General features: G+C 36.2%; 1 protein-coding gene across 1 annotated transcript; it reads right to left on the bottom strand.

Annotated features, from left to right (window-relative positions):
* Nucleotides 1-13,851: 13,851 nt before the first annotated feature.
* Nucleotides 13,852-16,167, bottom strand: nkx1.2la (NK1 transcription factor related 2-like,a). Its single transcript, XM_053503031.1, has 2 exons — nucleotides 15,933-16,167; nucleotides 13,852-14,480 (listed from the first exon to the last, which is right to left on the bottom strand). The coding sequence occupies exons 1-2, from the start codon at nucleotides 16,165-16,167 to the stop codon at nucleotides 13,852-13,854; spliced, it is 864 nt and encodes a 287-aa protein (XP_053359006.1).
* Nucleotides 16,168-18,750: the final 2,583 nt, after the last annotated feature.

Below are 18,750 nucleotides of genomic sequence, written 5' to 3'. Positions count from 1 at the left end.
CAGTGCAATTATAATAAAAAAATTAATTAATTAATTGATTAATTGCTTGTTTCAACGTTTAGGGAGAAATTTGCAAACAGTGAATGTGACATGAGTTAAATCATTTAAAGACACCTTGTAACGCTGAAGTACAGTACATTTGATATAAAAGGTCTACACACTCCCTTTAAAATGAAAAATTTCTGATATACACTACCGTTCAAAAGTTTGGGGTCACTTTTTAACTTCATGATCGTTCCTGATTTTTATTTCTTTCTACATTGTAAAGGAATGCTGAAGGTGTCCAAAAAATGCCTTAATCTCCTTCGAACAGTTAATGGTGAGATGCGTCTGCTACTTATGCTCTGTAAACACTTCATAACGCCTCTAATCTGAGGTGCTGTTAATTGGTCATTTTTCAGGCTGATAACTCTAAATGAACTTCTCGTCTGCAGCAGAGGTAGGTTTTTGTCTCGCCGTCCTGGGATGGCCTTCATGACAGCCAGTTTCATTATGGTGCTTGACGGATTTTGCAAATGCACTTGACAATACTGTTCTTGCAAGAACTATTACAGAAAGGCTGATCTCTGTCTTAAAATAACAACTAACTGTTGTTTTTGTTGTTGTTACGTAATTACCTAATTCCATATGTGTTATTTTATAGTTTTGAAATCCCCAGTATTGTTGTAGAATGTAGAAAATAAATCACAAAAACGAAAACAAAGAAATTTGCAAGTGACCCTAAACTTTTGAACGGTAGTGTGAAACCTTGGATTACAAGCATAATTCGTTTCGGAAGCAGGCTCGTATTTTCCCATAAGCGAATTTTACATAAGAAATAATGGAAACTCAAATTATTTGTTCCACAGCCCAAGAAAATAAATATATAAAAATTATTCATGCAAAATATAAAGTAAAAATAAAACAAAAAATAAAACTCACACACACACACACACAGCGCCTGTGAGCATTAACGGAAAAACATTTTTTAAAGGTGAAGTGCAGAGATCTTTAACCTCTCTAATGAGACTTGCTTTTGCTTTACACGCACGCACACACGTATGTTATAATAAACAGTTCACTACGCTGTACACACATGCATACAAACACAAAATAAAATATGTTTTACGCGTACACACGTGGTCACAGCGTTATAGTAAACAGTACCAACCGCAAGGATGTTGAGGATGTAGAGACGCGCACTAAAACCCAGAAGGGGAGACGATTACCCACAATCCTGCAGCGCAAGAGAGAGAAAAAACATTGGCTCAGTTGTGATCATATTGACGCTTGGTATAAAAAACAAGAAGTGCATGCGTGATACATGATACTCGGTACTCGTAAACCAAGACTTGTTTGTTTTTCAAGTCAAAATGTATTAAAAATCTTTGCTCGTCTTGCGGAACGCTCACAAACAGCATTACTCGCAAATATAAAATAAAAATTATAAAACCAAGTTAAAATCACATTTTTAAAAATGATTCTGATTAATCTCCAAAAATATTGCTTGCTTCTGTTAGCTTTTTTTTTAGTGGGTCCTTCTTCATTTCATCTGACTGCTGAAGCCAGAAAAAGCTTACAAATTATCTGTTATGGTCTGACGAGACCAAGATAAAACTTTTTGGGCATAATACTTAAAGCATTTTGACTTGTCACATCAATCATGTATTAAGTCTAATTTTTTTAGGTTATTTATGTTATCCATATTTTTAGATTTCTGGTTTAATAAGCTCCATTTAGATACCAACTTTGTTACTGTATCATGTCCAGCTGCCGAGCCATGGCCAGAGATAATTTGTTTACAAGAAAGGTCTCAAGGGGGGAAAAAAACCCTGAAATCCTATTTTTAGAATATTTAAATAAGGATTCTGTGATGCAGCAAGAAAGAGTCAACCCTCAACTTAATTTTTACACAAGGATTTCCATTCCTCGCCCAAAAATAACTCGCCAGCAATGCGGTTTTATAGTGAAAAAAATTCACATTTACTGTAGCTCTCACAACTGGAATAATCTTCATATAATAGTGTTTAAACGTGTTCATTAATGTGCTTTAAAACATTGTTTTAACATGTTTTAGGATTAATGTTCAGGATTAAACCGTTCTCAATAGTCTTGAACGATGAGGAAGATAAGATATTTATTAACCAATTTTTGCTCAAACTTAAAATTAGAAATATTTCACCTACTGCACACTACTTAGGCAAAGCTAACTCTTGTGACATAATACTTGAGTTGATACAGTATGACAGGCCACATATTTAACACGAAAAAAAAGACAACCTATCACCCTGTGATCAACATATCCACAGTAAGGCTGTATGATGGTGACAGCAGCGTCATGCTATACTGCTGCTTCTACATCTAAGCATTTGGCAGACACCCTTATCCAGAGCGACTTACATTTTTTTTTTATCTCATTATACATCTGAGCAATTGAGGGTTAAGGGCCTTGCTCAAGGGCCCAACAGTGGCAACTTGGTGGTTGTGGGGTTTGAACCTGGGATCTTCTGAACTGTAGTCCAATGCCTTAACCACTGAGCTACCCCTGACCTGCTTCTCTTCAGCTGGTTCCAAGCACCAGTATACTGTTTTTTGGTTAATCAATATAAAGACAAAAAGAAAAAAAAAGAAAGAAAAAAAGTTACCTTCCAGCATGATAGTGACCAAAAGCACAAATCCAAGTCAACAAAGGAATGGCTTCAGAAGAGTTTAATCAATATTCTGGAATTCCACCGTTAGAGCCCAGATCTCAAGAACTGAAAATCCTGTGGAATAATTAAAGGGGTCTGGATTAGATTTGCAAGAAAGATTTATTTTTCTTGTTTCCAATAAAACCCTATTCTCCTTCACTGTACTTGAATTTTATTGGTAGCTATCACACTAAATGGCATGTTACATGTGAGAAATACCAGAAAATTATAATAATTTTCTGTTTTTTGCTTTCATGTTACGACTTTTTACAAACTCCTGAAATTTTAACAAAGGTGTCTATACAGATGGCATAGTGCCACTTTTTAAGACTTAAACATTGATACATTTATTATTATTATTATTATTATTATTAGTAGTAGTAGTAGTAGTAGTAGTCTAATAAAGTGTTATTTATGCAAGACATTGACAATGATAATGAGGATTATTATTATTATTATTATTATTATTATTATTATTATTATTATTATTATTATTATTATTATTATTAATGATAATAATGATGTATTATTCAATTAAAGTGTAAAAATACAGAATAATCAAGGCATATGATAAAGTATAAATACAGTACATATAATTGAAGCTAGATACCAACTGTGAGTTGGATTGGCACCATCACTAGCTTTGACAATCATTTGAAACTCGTTTAACTTTTCTACTGATTGTCATGTTTACTTCTGCTTAAACATTTATGAGTGTGAATACATGCTTTCTATTTCTCTGTGTGTGTGTGTGTGTGTGTGTGTGTGTGTGTGTGTGTGTGTGTGTGTGTGTTCTTATCTGTATGTCTGTTATAGCCCCCAGAGAGGCAGTCAATGGAGCCATGATCTCACCAGGCCTCTCAAATCCTATATTTCCCCAGTGGCTTCCACAGTATGAAACTAGAAACTAAGTGACAGCAGCAGAGCTCAACGAAAAGACAAAATCACACATATCCGCTTCATCTTGTGCTGTCTTTAGTAACAGGGTCATGGCTTGGGTGCAGAGAAAAGCAAAGAAATATTATAATCATTTCAACTTACTGTCAACTATAAACCCAATCAAAGTACAGCATTTATCTTCCAGCAAAACATCGTGATCCAGAGCTTCGCTGCTAATCAAGTGAGGGAGTCATTTCCTCATCTGAAGCTGAGTTCGGGTCTCTGACAGTCAGTCATGGAAAAGGAAGGCTATTTGATTAAAATTTTTTGTTTGTACTTTGCCATTTACTGTATATTGTTTTGCAGGGCCTTGTAAATGTTCCCCATTGCATTTTGCCTGACATAACTGGAGAAGCAGACACACCAGTCCAAATGGATGTCTATGTGCAAGAGAAGAAGTATGGGGTGAGTGCCACATATACAGTATGCAATCCCAAAATTTACAAGCCCATAAATTCTTCAGCACTTTCAAGTTCAAGATTTTGTCTAACAGCCCAAACATACTCAGTTGTTGAGTTGTTTCTCAGGTCTCTTAGGACCCCAGCTTTGTTCTGCAAGTTTTGCCTGGTGGTCTTTTCCAAGGACCGGCCAATTAATCAGAAAAAAAACTTTTATGAAAAACAAAGGGCTCTCATAAACTTGGCTCTTTCTCATTCAGTCCTTCCTATCTTCTTATTATGGTAACATGATGTGCATCATCAAATATTCAGGTCATGCTCCCAAACAATACATCACTTCTACTGATATGAATAGCTGAATGAGTCTCAAATCCACAAGCAGCTGCCAGGCTCAAAATAATGATCTTTATTCAAGTGCCAAATTTAAAAGGCTCACTTTTGGTGACACAATGTAAAGCTGTATGAGAATGTAATCAATCAACTTATGCAGCAATGTGAATTATAGCAAATCCTGGCAATCTTCCTCTCAACCTGTTGACCTGTAGCTTACAGAAGAGGGCAGACTGTAAGGGCAGTAAGGTCAGTAAAGTCAGTAGGGCCACTGAACAGGCCAGGCTAGGATACAATTCTTAAGTATGACTACATTAATCTGGACAAGTAAGCATAAACAACAGCTGCAGCAGAGACGTGAAGTGTTTGTATTATTAATGTAACACTGATAAAATGATTATATAAAAAACAAAATAGATATTGAAAACACAGTTAAAGGATGCTTGGTAAGATGGCTATAACATGATCTATTACTATGTTTTCAAAGCATTTTTTAAAAGAATAAAAATAAACAAGAATATATCATTAAAAGGACAAAAGAGGAGGGGAGGTCAAGTGTTGGGCAAGAACAAAAAATCAACAACAATAAAGTGGAAAGATTTATAATAAATGTCTAATGACCTACTGTATAGTGCATCTATAACAAAGAAACAAAGAAGACACTAGTGCTGCAACCAAACTGACCCCAAATTAGGCAAAAATGGTATATGGCTCCAGACAGACAAAAATGCTCACAGTCACATTACTATCAGCCTCAGATGATCTGGCCATGGGCCATAAGTGCCAAAATTATGAATACTGCAATTTAGTTTAATAACTCTGTGCACTTGTAGAGGACAACATGAAACTTTTGAAGAGTGCAACACAATGACCTTCTCAGGAGTTTCCTTAAATAGGGTCACAGATGAGATGTGTAATTCCTAAAATATGATTTTTTTGTTATATAGCCATAGAGGAAAACAGTTTGCAATTAGTAAAATTTAATCAAAACTTGTTTTTAACACTTGTTTTTAATAGTGGCATAAAGTGCAGGACATGATAATGATGATGAGTCTTAGTATGATGATGAGTCACTGTGCAAACATCTTGTAAATAATGATGTTGACAAAAAAAAAGCCTTAAGAAAAGATGCATACTGTATGAATCATTTATGCATAAAAGAAACTTTTCTATAGAGCACAAAATAATAATAAAATCAACACTGTCAATATTTGGTTTGAAAACACTGCTTTAAAAAACAGGTTGTCTTAGATACAGATTTGTGCAGTTTTAAAAACAGCTGGATGTTTTAATACGTGTGCAGGAGGATATGCCAGAGTTTTTGGGGGATTCTGGATTCTGACCTTGCTTTTACATATCGAGGTTATGTCTAAATTAGGTTTGTCATGTACTTCATTCTATTTCTGTATTTCTGTTGGCAAATCAGTTATGACGTATACATTGTTCACATTAGTGACCATTTTAAACTAATTAGAGACAATTTATATTAGCATTAATTCATTTTTATCAACATTTTACTGAGTCAAAAGTTTAGAATAACTATAACTTTACTATATCTTTTAAAGATTCCAGAGAGTCATGTAATAACATTTAGAAGCTTTTGATTGGCCAACTGGCATAATTAGGAGTTAGTTGGCAGTGTACCTGTGGCTATAAAAGGGTCTATTTTTAGACATAGTGCATTTTTGTCCTTATCGTGGGAAAATTGCAGCAACTCAGCCTAGATCTCAGAAGAAAAATTGTAGACTTTAGTTCTTTAGTCCAAACAACTAAAGATACCAGAAGCATCTCCAAACAATTGCAATGCATGCGTATGCAAATATAAAACACTTGATCTGCACTCAAGAAAAAGGCTCAAATGATATAAGTTATGCACATTCATCCTTAACATGCTACATCACAATGACCTCATGGGCTGTCATGCATTGCAGAAGCATTGTATAAATGAGATCAGGTGACATTTGTAGCTGACCAGTAGCCTTTTTATAGGAGTGTTCTCTGGTCAGATGAAACAAAAAGAAAAAGTGTTTAATAATAACAAACACTGTATATCAAACAAAAAGAACAAATATTTAAATTTGAAGAACACTGTCTCAAGTCTGAAGCATGGTGGTGGCATCATGAAGTGGGGAAAATTTGCTGGAAAATATTCCAGTGTACATAAAAATATAGATGACATCACAAGAAAGGTCTAATACCTCAAAATAATGAAGCAACATCTTAAGTTGCAACCTCATCTTCTAGCAGGCCAGTGATGCTAAGCATACCCCCAAAGTAATAAAATTCCAACTTGAAATCAAAAATCTGATTTCAAATTCCAAAAATCAAATAGAAATTCAAAGTATCAACTGATGTTGAATGTAACAACAGAGATTGCATGCCTGCTTTCAACAGTGTCCCAAGGTGATGTACAAGAGCATTAGACAAGGCCGGTGCAGTGTATAGCATTAGGTCAATGGGGAAAAAAATCTGACAAAAAAAAAAAAAAAAATATATATATATATATATATATATATATATATATATATATATATATATATATATATACTATTCCGTATACTTGTGTGATGATCTTTTTATACTTACATACCATCATAGCAGAGTTCTACTATTGTGGGCTCTTACATGAAGTGATTTAAAAAGTATCAATAAAAAAAACAGTATGCAGCAATGGATTTGATAAGAGTTACTGAATTAATTTAATAACAGCAGTTTCAATTTTAAATTGGGAATTGAGCTTACTGACCAAAAAACAGATGTGAAGAACTGCTGCTCTGCTGCATGCTGAATATTTGGCTTGTGAGGCTGTGGCTGTGGAATCCCCCAGAGGCAATACAAAAAAAAAAGTATGTTGATTTATAAAAATGTAGGTTTTAAATAAACTAATAAAAATATCCAGTAGTTCCCCAATGGTCCTCCTTATATTCAGTGTGTTTTTTTGACTGGGAAAAGCTCTGGAGTTGGATGCATAAATAGAAAAAGATCCTTTAGAGAATTTGTATAAGGCATGAATACCCTTCACATACTACAGTGAAAGTTTTACATGAATTATATGACATTATTAAAAACTACATGTTTTCATGTAGTTTTCCAAAATGGAATAAAGTGACTATATACGTTTCTATATGAACAGCTACTTATTTAATTTACAAGGTATTAAATATGTCATAAAATAGTAAATTAAATAATAAATACAAAAATAGAAAATATGTGACAAAATAATAAATGTCAAACAAAAATCCCACTTTATGATTCTTTTCAGAAATCACACCCAGAAAGCCTTTGTTTGAATTTTGAAAAGGGCTTATATATTATTAGAATTCAAAAGCTTCAATTTGCTTTGGAGACTCTTTAGTAAGTCTATTGTCATCATTACATCAAAATTCTCTTAATCTTTTAAATTACAGTAGCATTTAAAAATTATTACTTTGACCCAATCGTTACAGTGTAAGCTATAGGACTTATGCACAGTAGATAATTTGGAAAGTACATTTAATATTTCCATTGTTTACACATGGAATTTGAAATTTATTAGGCATTTATTAGTTTTGATATGACACTTAACCAGCAACCTGATTAAAAGAATGGCATCCACTACATTCAGTCTGCATTACAGTGAGCCTGGAGCTTATCCCAAGAACACTGGGCTAAATGTGAGAAAATTCATACCAGGTGGGATGCCTGTCCATGAGAGGGCAGTATGCACACATGATCCTCTGGGGGCATTTTGGTGTGGCCAACCCATCTAGCTGCTTGTTTTTGGGAGGTATAAAGAAACTGATGGATAAATACAGTACTGTAATATTTGTCCCCTTAGTATTTTTTATTAATTTATTTTTGGGATATTTGTCACAACTAAATGATTTAGATCATCAAACATTTTTAATATTACACTAAGATAACTTGAATAAATACAAAGAGCAGTTTTTAAATGATGATTTCATTTATTAAGGAAAAAAAGCTGTCCAAACCTACCTGGCCCTATGTGGAAAAACTAATTGCCCCTAAACCAAATAACTAGTTGTGCCACCCTTGGCGGCAACAACTGCAAATAAGCGTTTGCAATAACTGACAATGTGTCTTTCACATCGCTGTGGAGGCATTGTGAGACAAATGTAAGACAAGCCTTCGTGTTCCTTTTGATCAGCAGTGGCTTTTACCTTGGAACTCTCCCATGGATGCCATTTTTCCCAGTCTCTTTCTTATTGTTCAATCATGAACACTGACCTTAACTGAGGCATGTAAGGCCTGCAGTTCTTTAGATGTTGTTCTGTGTCCTTTTACAAGCTCCTGGATGAGTTCTCATTGTGCTCTTGGAATAATTTTATTAAGTCGACCACTCCTGGAAAGGTTTTCCACTGTTCCAAATTTTCTCTATTCTGTGGATATTGGCTCTCACTGTGGTTTGCTGATGTCCCAAAGTCATAAAAATGGCTTTGTAACCCTTTCCAGACTGATACATTTTAATTAATTTGTTTCTAATATGTTCTTGAATTTCTTTAAATAGCAGCATAACGTTTTGCTTTTTGAAATCTTTTAGTGTGCTTTACTTGATTTAACATGTCTGTCAGTGCTCAGGTAAGTGAAATTGAACTCAGCGCCCCAAAAAAAGGGAGTTCATCATATAGTAGTTCATTCATGATTTAGCTAAAGGGTGACAATTACTTTTTCATATAGGGCCAGGCAGCTTTGGGCAGCTTTTTTTCCTTTAAAAATAAAATCATCATATGAAAAAACTATTAGTTATGTTATCTGTGTGTGATATTAAAATTAGTTTGATTAGGTGGCAAATGCTTTTTCACAACACTGTATGCAAAAATCACACAAACAGGTGAGCTTAGGTCAAACCAGGAATGAAAGCAAAGTGAGCTAAGTAATTAAAAGCTGTCTATAAGTGGACGATTTATTGTTCCAGCCATATACTGTATATTAAATTTGGTCTACCTTATCGACCTAACATGATCTTTGTGGTTATGTAAATGAGGGGGATCTTAATAGCTACACCTACAGTATGCAGTATGACTATACATTAAGTATAAAATTAAAGCAAATCAAGAGTAACCTTACTAAAGTACACCCTAAAGTAATCTTGCTGAATAAGTCAGAAAGTGGTCAGGTGGTATCACATTAAATACAGAAACTGTAGGGTAAATTTGCCACTAAACGAAATTTCACCTAGAGAAATGTTAAGTAATCATTGTTCTGATTCAGTTAAGGTCCTTAGATTTACTACATCAAGAGGCAGGAGAAATGATAATCACCAGACATCAAAGAGGCATAAACACACAACACACATTAATCAGGTTAAGGTAGGATCAAGCACGAGCGGTGGAATACACAGAAATAAATGCAACAAATACATAAAATGCATTACATAAGATCAAAAGAAAAAGGACAAACCACATACATGGAGCCAAGAGAAACTTGCCTCATGGTAGGGTTATGGCTAACAATTGGGATGCTTACTGACCAAGGTGTACCCCACAAATGTGCACATAGCAAGAGTCATAATACCTAAAACAAACACAATGATTGGTATATGCATTTGGCTAGTCTATGTGCTAAGGGACACTCAAACTCCATGCAAAGCTTAGCTAATGTAGAAAGAAAAATCAATACAGAAACAGATAAAACAAATAACATATCCAATAAATGGCAAAAGAAAATAATAAATACAGATTATATAAAAAAAAACAATACCAAAGGATTAAACACAGATGAACCAGTGCTACTACAGCAGCACTCCCTCCAAAGCTCGCACTGGGAACACCGGGCTGCTGACTGCAGCATGATTAAAAAGACAAGCTAAACAACAGTGAGCACTTGCAGACACTTTATACACACCACTGGAGGACCCTAGCTTAGTAATACCAATAAACAGCTAATTACTCTCAATTACTAGCCAATTAAACCTCAATATAATTTAACATTAAGGCAATAATTACATACCCGCACAGCAAGTGGTCCTGACAAACAAATAGAGATGAGACAGATGCCACTCCCAGATTATGAGCTGCAAAATAAAGTGGGGACTTGCTGTCATACTACAAACACCAGATAGAGACAGCAAAAGAAATAAACATTCCTGGGAACCATAGTAATTATATATAATGTTGCCAACATGCCAGCAGTCATGTCACACTGAGAACTGACACAGCAGGAAGAGCAAACCAGACACGCATCCTTTACTGATATGAATATTTACTGATACAAATAGTTTAAAAAAAAATGGGATGAGAACTCTCATAGAATGCATGGTGGTTACCTGCTATTGTGTTGTATGCTACAGTTCTGGGGGATCAGTGGCCTAGTGGTAGGTTTTTCGACTGCCATGCTAAAGGCTAGGATTCGATTGCTGGTCCCAAGCCTGGATGAAATGGGAGGCATGTGTCAGGAAGGGCATCTGGCATAAAACCTGTGCCAAGTTATGTTTGCAGATCTGATGGTCCGCTGTGGCGACCCCTTGACGGGAGCAGCCAAAAGAGCAACAACAAACACTTCCCCCTGCAGTCAACTATCCTTAATTTTATCTAAATCAATATCTAAAGGGATGTTGTTGGGCATGACAAACCTTACACAGTCAGAAAGCACGTACAGGAATACTTTCTACATTGTTTTAGTAAAATGTATGAGTTTTTTTATGTGAAGAATATCGAAGTCAATTTTACTGTGATATTTGTCTGTTTGCCAAAAATTTTGTAACCAGAATTCAGACCCAACAACATGTGATAGGTTTTGACACACTACCAAACACACACACACACACACACACACTCACACACACACACACACACACACACACACACACACACACCCACACACACACACACTGTGTACAGAAATAGGATTTTACTTTTGAGAATTATGCATTACTGATATCCCCATACATGTGTGAATAACAACACATTTTAATAAAGATAGCTGTCTAGCTTTGTTTGCATGGCATGCGGCAAGACACTAAGAGATGGCAGAAATAGCTGTTTATACTTATACATTAGCTCACAGTAGATGCACAGTGTCCACAATCTCAAAAAAAAAAATATATATATATATATATATATATATATTATTTTTTTTTTTTTTTTTTTTTTTTTTTTTTTTATATTGATCAGACATTGTGTATCCTTTTAATGTACACTCCTTCCACCAATCTATGAAAATGAAAGGGAGAGAGCAGGGTGTGAGTGCTGGAGCATGATAAAATTTTTAAATCCTCAAAATCAAATGGTACTTTACTCACTTTTCTTTTTCTCCTTCCAGGCTTTTTCTCTTAATGTGGTAGCTCAAAGGGCTAAGGCACTGAGTTACTGATCAGAAGATCGGCGGTTCGATCCCCAGCTCCACCAGGTTGCCACTGTTGGGCCCTTGAGCAAGGTCCTTAACCCTAACTGCTCCAGGGGCGCCGTATGATGGCTGACCCTTTGCCCTGACCCGAGTTACGCTGGGATATGCGAAGAAGCAATTTCCCTCTGGGATTAATAGTTCTAAGTTATTATTAGTTATTAATCTATTTCCACCCACACCACAGAGAAAGAGAGTGAGACAAATTCTATATATGTATTCTATACAATTAGATATATATTATATACAGTAAGTACCTTGTTTTACACAGAATAATAGATTTCATATTTTATTATATAATCTCTCTTACCCCTCTGATTAAACAGCTTGAGGTGGGCTGATTAAAAATTAAACCCAGACTGAGGAACAGACTGGATAAAAAAAATCATTTTGTTTTCAGAAACTGTCTCTCTCTCTCTCTCTCTCTCTCTCACACACACACACACACACTTTATCTTTCTCTCTCGTCTCAACACACACGCACACACACACACACACACAGTATACTGTACAGCATATTGGCTGAGTTACATGACCAAAGTTTGACAACATACATTGTGTTAATTTATTTTATGTTTTGTTTGTTATTGTCATTTGTTTATGATTTTATATATGTCCACTCTGCACCCATAAACTCATAAATTCCTAAACCCGACAGATGTTCTACAACAAAAAAATACTATAAATTATATGATACCTTATTTTTCAAAAAATGTTGTAAAAAAGTGATATAAGCGGAATAAACCACTTGGCAGTTAACCTCACTTTAAAAATTATATTCTTTATATTAAGGTCTTCTCTCTCAGAGAGCTAAATTTCAATATTTAAAGTTTGAAAGCCATATACAGTATGTGAAGCAAGTATCTGTAGACACAGTTACAGTCAATGAAAAGTTAGCCTCAATATAAATGAGACTGTACTGCCACCCAGTGGGAATACTATGTAATAAAGCCACTACTGTTTTGTTATACAGTAACGTACAGTAGACTTAAAAATACAGACTCTGTACTACTTTTAAGGGTTTAATTATTACCCAGCCACATACCTAATGATCTTCTTAAAACTGACAACACAATACATGTCACGACATATCACTCTGAAAAACGGTATTCAGGTATCAACATATTTAAATTAAGAGCAGAATTTACTTTTAAGTTAAATTCGTAAATTGAAAAAAGAAAAAAAATAGTGATTATTAATAAATTATTGTATGGTTATGTTAAATTTATCAAATAAAAGCATGTACATTTAAAACTTAATATATTGTAGTGAAATAGACAAGATCAAAAGCTACATGAGGCAAAAAATAATTTTAATGTACATTTTCGCATTAGTACTATTGTTTCATTGTTCAAATACAGTTTTTTTTTTTGTTGTAAGCAAAAAAGGGCTCCTGTCCAAATGACATATTTCGCTGATTTAAGTGAAAACAACATTTTTCTTCAAATGCTGTATCTGTTGAGAGCAACCCCTCCCATTCCACGCCTATAGAAGATGTGTTGCTTTTAAAATCCATTACAGGAACGTTACATATTAATTATTTACTAATAGCTAAACGTTACTTGTTCAAAACGGAAACAGATTTTTATGCATCCACTTTTTTATTTTAAAACTATGAGTGTCTATTTTTTAAGTCTGTTCACATTTTGACAATGTGTGTATGGGGTACATTTCTTGCTGTAGAACCTAAAATCAAAGACTCAAACCACCTTTTTACATTTGGTTTTATTATACATTTCCATTTTTTACAGTTTTCCGTATTATTCTGTTAAATAATTGTATTTAATGTCGTTTATAGCACATATATAATTGAAATCACTAATATAAACACCTTTTTTGATTAAAGGATACAGTGATGCATCTTGTGACAACATAAATATGTTGTTGCGGATGGCAGATAATAAGGTATTAACAAGTTTTGATCTTAGTTCATAAAATGTGTCCCATGACAGAGTTACAGTATGGTCTGTGGTTTAGTAGCACTTGTAGGCAAGTATTTTAGATTTAGCTTGTTTGTATTTTATTATTTTTTATCTGCAGCTCTACAGCTCATGTGTGCTGGATTTAAGAGAATGGCATGAAAATTTAAGTCCTGTGCATTGTTATTTTTACGTCATCACTTTTCTTTAAGTTTGTCTTTCCACTTCACTTGCTTTGGTAGTTCATCTTGCTCTTTATAAATGAGGCTGGAAGAAGGTGGGCTGCAGGTAGCCCCTAGAAAATAACGGACGCAGAAGCGTACTAGAAGATGATATTGGTACGGCACTGGAAGAGTGGAAGATACCATTTCCGCCACTGAAAGGCGGGAAAGAGTGAAATCCCACCACGGCTGACCCGCACAGTCCCGGACCCGGACTTACGCTCGAGCTCGACGTTTGCAGGATGCTGTCTGCAGCTCCTGGATTTTGTTTCTTCCATTTTGTTCGGCGGTTCTGAAACCAGATCTTCACCTGGGTCTCTGTCAGACTGAGCGCCAGCGCCAGGTTCAGTCTCTCGCACACGGACAGGTAGCGCGTTGCGCGGAACTTGTTCTCCAGCGCCACCAGCTGCTCGTATGTGAACGCGGTTCTGGCGCGTCGGGGGCGCGCGCTCCCGTGATCGGCCCGGGACCGGCGGCGGCGGCGCGCGGGATCCTCCGTGCTCGATGCGTCTGCGACACCGTTAACACTGCTGCTTTCTTCATCGCCGTCCGCCTCATCCGGATCTTTGGGACAAGAGAGCCGAGAATGTGTGTCTGCGAGGGTGGGGGCCTCCACTTCAGGCGTGTGTGGCGAGTTGCACCGCTCCTCTTCTGTGCATTCACCTGTTCATATACAGACACTTATTATTAGAACAAGTGTACCAACTCTATCTCACGCCAAAAATTTATCATTTCATAAAAATACTTTTCAAACTTAATGCAATGTTAAATCCACATTCTTCCAAATTAATTTATTGACAGTGATTTTAATTACTTAGCCAATCCTACTTTAATGAGTTGTCCTGTCCTGTCAAATAAATGCGCAAAACACATCTTTTGCGCATTTATTTGATTTTATTGATATTGAAAGTAAACGCACTGACTGTATATGACCTTAAACTGCAAAATTATTCTACTTTCCCATTAATGCTTCACTACTTCACAAATTAACAGCGTCAACAGCAATTAAGGTTAAAAGATGAAGAGCATTACTTTTGGAAATGAAGAGCTTTACATTTAAAAAAAATTCCTTACATTTAGATAATTACATACAGAAATGTATACACAATATTATAAAATAGTCTACACAGCAGTTGTGGAGTATTATGCTTAAAGCACGTGTATAAAATCTGTTCGAACAGCATACATGACATAGGTGTTTACAGGTTACAGGCAAATAAATAAACAAACATAGCTAAATATCTTTAAAAAGAAATCAGTCTATATTTGGGAGGAAACTCGCCTCGTAGCGCAGGACTGGGACCATGAACCAGTGGGGTAAAGATATAGATCGAGAGCTATGTGCCAGCAAAGAAGCGAAGGTTAAGGAGGGGACTTGGGTGGATTGGGCTATAATCCCTTAATAATTTATAAATCACACATCGCTTCAAATGTCATGTCGCGGAAAGAAATCCCGGTTAAATCCAGCCCTACCGTCTACCCGTGACGTGCTAATAGAGTTTCATATTTGTCGGCAAATCGATAAATGTCATCTATTTAAAGGGAAGTTTTAATCGAGCGATATTTGGGATCAGACATGGAAGGGGGTTTAAAGTTTGTAGCTACCTGCAAGGTGCTGGAGGGAGATATGCAGGATCCAGTAATGGAATATCGATCAAAGTCAGCGCAGGCATCCTCAATGGGGCGATTTAAACAATTATCTGCCCTCCCTGCCCCTATGCCAATCACACTCTCAGCTGCAGCAAACGGCTCTTTGTGACTGGGGAAGGAAACACGGCCTTGGAAATTAGGGGAAGGTCATATAGGTGCAGCAAAGTAAAAAATATATATAATGTTTATATATATATTCAAAATAAAATAAGCACGCATGAAAACTAGGTTATTTCTCTTGCAAAAAAAGAGAGAAATACTGTGCATTATTTTTGCGGTACCTTTTAACATTTCTACTGTAATAAAAAAAGGGGGATTTTATAATAGCTATTTCTCTCTAATCTTTAAATTATAATTCACTTCACGGGAGTTGATCGCACTGTTACACGGACTGTACTGTTAACAAACAAACAAACAAACAAAGAAAAACACCCATTAATTAAGCAATAAGAGCACGTGCTTTACCTGGATTTTTGTTACTAAGTAATGACTCAGTTGGAGAAGGAGTGTCTCTGCCAGAGGGTGAACTGGACATGTTGTCAAACTCTGTTCTCCGAAAAGGCGTCTCAGTGTTCGCTGTGGAAAGTCCGTCTAGCTTTTTACGCGTGAACTTGTGAGGGTCCAAAATGTCCATAACAGAGAAGGAAATTCTGTGACCGGTCGTTGTTTTCAGCGCGGGATTCTCCTGATGTTCAAACATCTTGAGTGGGGCGCGCTGCCCAGTGGATACCAGAGCAAGAACGAGGTTTCTGCCTCCTTTACTCTCGCGCTCCTGTAAACGTTTTCCTGTTCAACGGTGACAGACTGCTGCACGAATGCGAGCGGTGTGTAGATGGAAAGGTGGATGCGCGCGTGTGTGGGTGTGTGAGTGTGTGAATGGAGTGATGTGTGAGCTTATCCCGGAGCGCGTGTAGACGCAGGGGTAGGTGTGTGTGTTGCCTTCTTCGCGGAATGTAAGCTATACAGTAGATGGAGCAGCGCGCGCTCTTTACTTTGAGCCGCTTTCGAACAGGCGCGCGCTCTCTCGGGCCACGTGACTAGCAAACTGACGGCTAGACCCCAAGCCCGACTCTTTCTTAATTGGCGTAAACAAGGCGGCACTTAAATCCCTACACATTTAAATCAATAAAATGCTCTGCTCCACAGGGAGGCCTGAGTGGCAGGTGGTAGGACGAGAGCACCGGACCGTTTAAGATCATCAATAGAAATTAAGTCAAATTCACAACCTGTTCTCAACACAAGTAAATCAAAGCATTCGAGAAAATGGTTTCTCTAATGCCCACATTTTTGCCGTGCCATGAGTTTTCTTAATTTTGTAAACTTGTTTACATTTAACTGCCACAGGCTAGGCTATATGATCAAACATAAATAAATAAATAAATAAATAAATAAATAAAATAATGAATAAAAAACACTTAAGAAACCCAATTACTGTAACCTATTTCCCAATTAGAAAAAGCTCTAAGAGTGTAACCCAAATCCACATGATTACCCCCTAAGAAACCATCAAGGACTACAATATAGTTTTAATGCTCTATCTAATCATCTTGTTTTTCAATACCATGCAAAAGTATAACCATCCACTTTCTCTGACTTCACTCCCCTTTTTGCATATTATACACCAACACCTTTACACATAAAAAAGTATATTACACATATTTTAAAACAACAGCTCCAATGCAATTGCTTATGGACGTTTCACATAGGAATTTAAACATGTTTTGCACTGAAAGTGCTCCTGTAAAATCAAATACTTGTTTTATCACCCATAGAAAAAAATTAAGATAATTAATAATAAAATATATTTTTTAAATAATTAAAAAAATCACAATGCACTGCATGTCAATGATGGACATGTGAAATAACATGAGAAATGTTTAAAAGTCTGTCTAAATTTTGTTCATGGGACTTTTCTGTATGAGTTCTATGTCTCGGAAGAGGTCTATGTAAGAGAACACAATCCTTTTTATCATTTACGGTGATTAAATCTACACGTAGAACTGTGTGTAGGTTTATTATAATCACTTTGCATTGTGCTAGTCCATCTGCACTATCTGCCTAGTTTTGATCATATTTATAATGTAGCTGCTGCTGCTACTCAGGTCACCTACATTGTGGATCAATGCGCTCAGCGGGTGTCTAACACTGATAAAAGAGACCAACAGTGCTTGGCCTCGGTAAAGAGCGGTTTACCATTGAACCATAAAGTCGTGTGACTGTCTGATTAGGTAGTTCACTTACCACACTTACTAAGCACAATGTCTAAAATATTGGACCTTATATGGCTGTTTCATTCAGTCTGATTAGAACTTGATAAAAAGTTAAATTTAGTATCTGATTGTTGTGGTGATGGTTAATGTCCTGAACTACAAATCAATAAAAAATATTGGATTAGGATCTTATCTTATGTCAAGTGGCATGACATTTTTAAAGACAGAAATCCCAGAATTTTAATAATTTTTAAATTTAAAAATTGTACTCTTACTCATGTCAATTCGAGAAATGTATGCAAATAATTACTAAACGAAATAGTAAAGGGTAAAATTCAGTTTTCAGACTTCAATGAGCATGACGTTTCCTCTATTCACTTATCCTTTATGTCAGGACCAATTTAATCTCCTGTCCCATGGGGTTTTGTTCTGCCTTGTTTGCCAGTAGTGACCAACCATCTTTCTTGATCACAACCTGGTCCCCACTGAGTCTACTGTTTGTCTTCATTAGCATATGTGAGACTACTAACTGAGAAACTCCATATGAATGAGCTCTTATTGATGGTTTACAACTTCCTCTCTATGGCCCACACCGTACGCACATTTGTTTACACAGGGCTAGGAACTCAGTAACAATGCAGATACAGGTATTGTTAGTATAAAATTTGCAAGGGTGGAAAGAGGCTGTCTAAAAAGAGCAGCAGCTGCTTGGAGCAGTTATGTCCACAGAGTGATGCTCCAGGCAGCAGAGATCAGAAGAGCTCACAGCCAGGAAGCAAGGGTGCCTGTGGAGAGGGCACACTTATAGACGAAACCTCCCACCGTTTCTGCATTCCTACGTCCATAAAATCAGTGCCACACCAGGAAGGCTGTTTGCTACACATTGGATAATTTGTATAATGGTGGGATTCACCACACTGGGTGGGATTCCATTCACAGAGAGAGCTGTTCCCTTTGTCAGCCTTTCTCCCTCATGTTTATGTCCATAGTGTGTCTAGGAAAAAAGAATGGAGGGTTGACTGTGTCTGCCTTTTGAAGTCTGAAATGTCAGAATGTGAAATTGTGAAAGAAGT

The sequence above is a fragment of the Clarias gariepinus genome, chromosome 8, assembly GCF_024256425.1.
Source record: "Clarias gariepinus isolate MV-2021 ecotype Netherlands chromosome 8, CGAR_prim_01v2, whole genome shotgun sequence".
In the NCBI taxonomy this organism is placed as follows: domain Eukaryota; kingdom Metazoa; phylum Chordata; class Actinopteri; order Siluriformes; family Clariidae; genus Clarias; species Clarias gariepinus.
Note: the sequence above shows the minus strand (reverse complement) of the source record. Positions and strands in the feature narration are given on the sequence as shown.